Source organism: Schistosoma mansoni, chromosome W (assembly GCF_000237925.1).
Source record: "Schistosoma mansoni strain Puerto Rico chromosome W, complete genome".
Taxonomy (NCBI): Eukaryota; Metazoa; Platyhelminthes; class Trematoda; order Strigeidida; family Schistosomatidae; genus Schistosoma; species Schistosoma mansoni.
This window is the reverse complement of record NC_031502.1, coordinates 13,111,132-13,116,947: the sequence shown is the minus strand read 5'-3', so window position 1 is coordinate 13,116,947 and position 5,816 is coordinate 13,111,132. Positions and strand designations below refer to the sequence as shown.

At 33.5% G+C, this 5,816-nt stretch overlaps 1 protein-coding gene across 1 annotated transcript; it reads right to left on the bottom strand.

The window, feature by feature from the left end:
- Positions 1–3,700: 3,700 nt before the first annotated feature.
- Smp_203450 (uncharacterized protein) lies at positions 3,701–5,230 on the bottom strand (the record flags this gene model as incomplete). Its single annotated transcript, XM_018788600.1, has 2 exons — positions 3,701–3,772; positions 5,078–5,230. The coding sequence occupies 2 exons, from the start codon at positions 5,228–5,230 to the stop codon at positions 3,701–3,703; spliced, it is 225 nt and encodes a 74-aa protein (XP_018654126.1).
- Between the last annotated feature and the right edge of the window lie 586 nt (positions 5,231–5,816).

Here is a 5,816-nt window from a genome sequence, read left to right as displayed (position 1 = left end):
TAAGTTATATGGTTTAATTGTGAATATCTCATTGTTATTTAGAACGATGATGAAAGATAGGCACTTAAACTATCTATTCGGAGAACCCAACCATACTAAAAGCATCTACTTAAGCTTCAAATCTTCTATATTATTTTACCATTAAGCTCTATTTATCCAATGTCACTATCTTCACTTATTCTTATAACAACCTTAATTATCATTCAGAATGCATAAGGAGTGTTTACCCCAATATATTCTGTGGACATGAGGCGCCCAAACGACGTTTACCTGCATCCATAATTCTTTAAATTCTCCATTCAACTACGTTTATTAAGGCTATCAGAAAGGCTTACCAAAAAGTATACTGACCTGCTTTAATCTTTACTCAAACACAGTCTGATTGGAGCTGCTAGTAAAGTGAATTGCCTACATCAAATGTTTTTCATCAGGGCTGTTCACTTTCTTCACCCCAGTTCTCAATCATATAAAGTTGTTTTTCAGCTCTCGAAATAGAAGCTACAGAATTCATCCAAGTCATTACTTAGTACAATTATACAAAGGAGAGTAGTCAAGTTCGTCGACCGCTTTACTTACATTTGAGATTCATTAACTTATGGTAGGCCGATGAGGTTTCTATGAGAGTGAAAAGACCTCTCTCTGTTACTAATCTATACCAATTGTAGCTTATCAAAGACCAGTAGACGAAACAGTCTTCTATACGTTACTTAGTGACTGAAACAGTCTTTGTAAGTAGAATTAAATGTATAGGTTTCAAGTGTTTCCAAAGTACTGCTTGTGTATAGTAAAGGGACTGAGTTCTCAGTTTTGGCTTTGAACGGGACTTACCGGCTAAAAATGACGGATTAGTCAATGATCTGTGAAGTGGATGGGACATAAGTTACATATTTTATTTGGAGTTTCGACGGAACGTGTTATCTAACAGCTATACTTTAATTCAAGTGAAGCATCTGAAAACTTTGGATCGCATAGAAATCTGGTGCTTTCTTAGAAGAGATCTCAAGGGAGATAAAATTCTAGACGATTTCCTTGCACTCATCTATAAAGGTCCCTATATTCTTTGACGAAACCTGACTTTCCAGAAGAAACGTATTTCTTTACTGTATGAAAATCTTGAATAACTATTACTCAATCGTGTAAAAAGCAGCAACAGTGAATGGAGAATGGGTAAATCTCCATAAAACGACCTAAGTTTGTGATTTCATTCATGAACTCCAAAAATCACCAGCAGATATAGCTTTAGAGATCAGCTTTATATTCAACTCTGTGATCGTTTAGTTGCTGGAATTAATATGCCAAATCTTTGATGAAAGCTAAGAATTTCCAAAAGGCTCACTCTAGGAGATTAGAGCTGTCCGTATTGATTATAATTCTGTGAATGAACTCGGTGTGGAATCTGAAAGTTCTCAATGTATTCCTCAGCTGCCATAACCAAATGTATTCTCAAGGTTGTATAAATTCCCATTTAATTGGTATTAATTCTGGTTCTCATAAAAATACTTGTATCAATTCAACGAATCCAAAAGCAGTACATCAATGTAGCTATGGGCTTAGTAAATGACTACAATATAGACTCGCTGAAATCATACCTATCTGGTGATTCCAAGCCCTTCGAATTCGGTAAAGTGGATTCATTTATTGCACCAGTACTCATTTCACTACCTGTTATAATAAACCCCTTAATTTATATTTGACTATTAATGTTGATATTAATGAAGAATAAATACTTCTTTTTTTTACAACTAAACAATTCGTTTTACATTCAGAAATAATGATATGCGTTTATTGGTTCATTTCGTCTTCGATATTGGTAGTATCTAATCCACCATTTCAGTGAAATAATTTAATAGACTCAAATCTTTTAATAAAACCTAATTAAGTTTGTATGTCAAGTATTGCGGGACGTAAATTTCCTATCTGTGGTGGTTGCAATTCTCAGATCAAGATGATAATTATTCACTTATGACCTGTGAAATTTCAGTCAGTGATTTTATCCTGTATATGTTGATCACTCACTGGTCTTTATTGGTTGTCTGAGATTGGTTCCATTTGAGATCGCTGAAATCCGACTATCTCCGCAACAACCTATAATACGAATTCGTACTTGGTGTACATATTTTAGGAATACTTAAAGTACAACTTTATTGACCAAAAGCATTTCAGATGAGTTACCTAAAAACTTGATTGGTGGAAGTGCAAAGATTTGTTCATTTTTTCGCGACATTTCTATTCTTATGTTTAAATAAACAATCCGTCTCATCCCTGAAAACTTCAACCAGTTCTATTTGTGGCAAAACTCAAAGAGCTGAGTAGGCGAATGGGTGAATTTTTCCAGCTCATAAATGGATGTTATACCTTCTCGCACTGATGAAACCGGCAAAGTTGCTTGATGGAAGATATATTTGTTGGAACGTTGAGCGCTTACAGTTTGCTAACAAAGAAATAAGTTTTGATCATCCTTAAGATGTCTAATAAAGATTATTGCCAAATCCATCAGTCGTACCGTGAATATGGATTGTCCAAAAGTACATAAAAGCCACACTAATCAAATGAATTTTCAGGACCCAGCTAATTTCGTTCTAATCCTACTTGCTTATAATAAAAATAATCAATCCCAGATAGAGCAGAAGCCGCATCCAATAAGAAGTATGGTATATATTCAATAAATATTCGAACCCTATGTTAAGTGAAGTACAATGACTTAGAATTCTACTTAAGCTATTGTAAATGTGATTTTTTAAAATATAAAATTATAACTGATTTGTTCATAATTTGGCGCTTTATTCTGATTCTAATAAACTACCTTCACATGCGTGCACAATCTATCTACAATCACTAATCTACTCGTATCCACTAGAGTACGTTCTAGATATATCCGGAAATCTCTGTATCATACAACACATTCAGCACTACCAGTTATTCTATGGATATATAAAGTCCTGTTTCCACTAAGGGTACATTCGTGAGTAATGCTGACATATCGATTAATACCATAAATTTCTCATCAACTTTCTAATTCTCTATTGTACTGACATTCTCAGAATTATCTTTTGCACTGTTTCAACGTCTTTGTGAAGTAGTTCTAGGGATTCCACAAAACGTTTATCAGTTGGATGGTAATGCGCGTTCAGCAATCACTTCATACGAATATACGGTTTAATTAGTAATAAAAGTTTGATTACGTGGACAAGAAAGCGAATCCCCTCTTAGACTATTTTTTAAAGTGAGTATAAAATAGTGTCTCATAACCTCAAGTACATCCTTTGAACTGGTTGATACTAAGACTGGAAATGCCACTGAATTCTTCAGCCACATTAAAATCAATTTAGGGTAAGATTTCAAAATGCTTACAAATGGTTTAACTATATCCATAGATGTACATTTCCGAACATGCTAGCAAGTTAAAGTGCTTTGGCAAATTGTTTATTTGATGATTCCAAAGTGTTCATTTGCTGGTACTCTTTTATAAATTAAATACCAATGATGTGCTTTCGCTCAGTCGTCAATTCATAAATACATTACAGGTAACACGGAATTCCTCACGCCAGACTATAACCCACTATCGCTTTACATCCATTACTATGAAGAAACATTACAAATTGAATTACATATTTATTTTCAGCAATGACCATAAGTTTGTTTGGGAACTCTGTATCCTCATCATCCTTCATACGTTCTTTGAAATTTTCTTATTAGTGTTTCAAGAGGTGACCATGTCAATGGGATGAGGTTTATTTGGATTATTTTCCAGCAACCAGTCGGCCAGCCAAAGCTAGGCAATCAGAAAATCAAACACAAGCATTTGTTATCAATAAAAATCATTCAATGTCAAATGTTTAAAGTCTCAAGTATCTTATGTACATGAAGGTTGAGGAGACGTTGAGTAATATTAGTCAATTTTTGTGAAATTAACATCTATATCCTGTGGCTTAACAGCGTTAAAATGAATCTCAATTGATAACTGAAATTTAATTTATTTGGAAGAAATGATCAAAATAGTATAGGGTATCAATCTCAGTTATATGGTAATTGGAAAGCTAATGAAAGAAACCTAGTTGAGTAGTACTACAACTTAAATTAGGATGTTTTTATCATTGGGATATTTTAACTTACAAAATTATAGATGGACGGAAATATTTTACCGAAGTTCCATATGAAATTAGTGAACTTTGTGGAGAGCTGTGTTTTTATTTGGCAGCAGAATATGATTTCTCTGAGTAATGAATCAGGTACGTGTCATTGAGATACTCACAAGCGCAAAATCATTATGTAAGTAAGAAGTCGCCCAATATGTCAAAATATAATTACACTGAAACATCGATGCACAGATAAAAGATGTTACCATGCGTCTAAACAAAGTATGGCATCCCAGTAGCTCATTGACTTGCCATTTAACTGAGCTTATAAAACACCATTGAGGTTTGATATTCATATAAAACTTAATAACAGTAAGGTAATCTTATCCGTGAATTGTTTTTGACGACTTAACGGCCTCGTTCATCACATTAATGTCAAAGAACAATGTGATATTATTGAATGCCTAATTTTTAAACAAAAAAAGAATTGTGTCATCTATTACTTCTTTACAAACACCCGTAGTTTTAAAAGCGAAATTGTTTTTTTACCTACAAAATGAGAGTACCATACCCAATGTAGTTGTGGCAGTCCCGGTTTGCCTTACTTTTCAGATTCAATTTTGCCACTACAAGTACTACAATTATTTTATCCGAACTTTTACTTTAATGATGGTCATTGTTGGAACTAAGGATTTAAATCCTAAGATGTTTAGAGTTCATTAAATAGATACATACTCCATCCTAGTGTTTATTGAGTCTATACTGGAATAAAAGTAAACTTCCAAATCAATGCATTTCAATATTACAAAAACGTTTCAATGATTAATTAAGTCAGTCTAGTAAATCAACGGTAAGAAATTAAAGCTCGCAACAAAAACAGCCCAAGTTCATTTAAAAACGTGAGAATTTTATAAGCCTGTATTTATTACATACTATCATGTGGGTTCGAAAATACCTTCGGAAAAATCAATAAGCACAGACGACAAGAAATATCAACTTACTACTGGATCCTTAGGCTTTTGTTTGCATAGTTCTGTCAAGCCTTTTAGTAAAGTTGGGTTTACATTCCGAACTAAATAGTCTTTTGCTGCAAGCCTAACGGAAATCGGTGCAACGACCACTAAATAAACGAGTAATTTCAATAATAAGAACATTACGTTGAGCGAGAAAAAGTACCCACACAATTTTAAAAATATGAAGACTTTGTTTAAACATATATTTTAAGTTTGAATTATTTTGATTAGTCAATCTACCTGCTGTATTCTTGAAAGTACTCTTCCCAAAGCCTTCTGTTTCCATGTTTTAAATGGTTTAGACCCCGTACGTTCATACAAACTAGCAGTAAAATGATGGTTCCGCACTGAAATCTAGTTCAAAGTGGGGAGTGAAATCTTCAGGTATGTTGGTTGTATTACATATTTGAGTGACTTAATCATCTGAGAAGTACTGACGTAGCTACCAAAGGTAGATTTGACGCCTAGTATCGAATTTTGTAGACGGCTTTATAAATTTCATTAACTTCAAATGGACTTATCGATACACATATGCTACAAGAAAAAGTAAATTTTTACTACAAAATTCGGGTTTCACGTCGGGATTTTATTTTATACTGAGAAAACCGTCTTGCAGTCTGAGAATCGTGGATCAGTATGTTAGTTCGTCATATAATTCACGCAAATTTTCTATTCAAGATATTTCGAACTTTTATGATGGATAAAAACCAGTACGCATCAATATAGC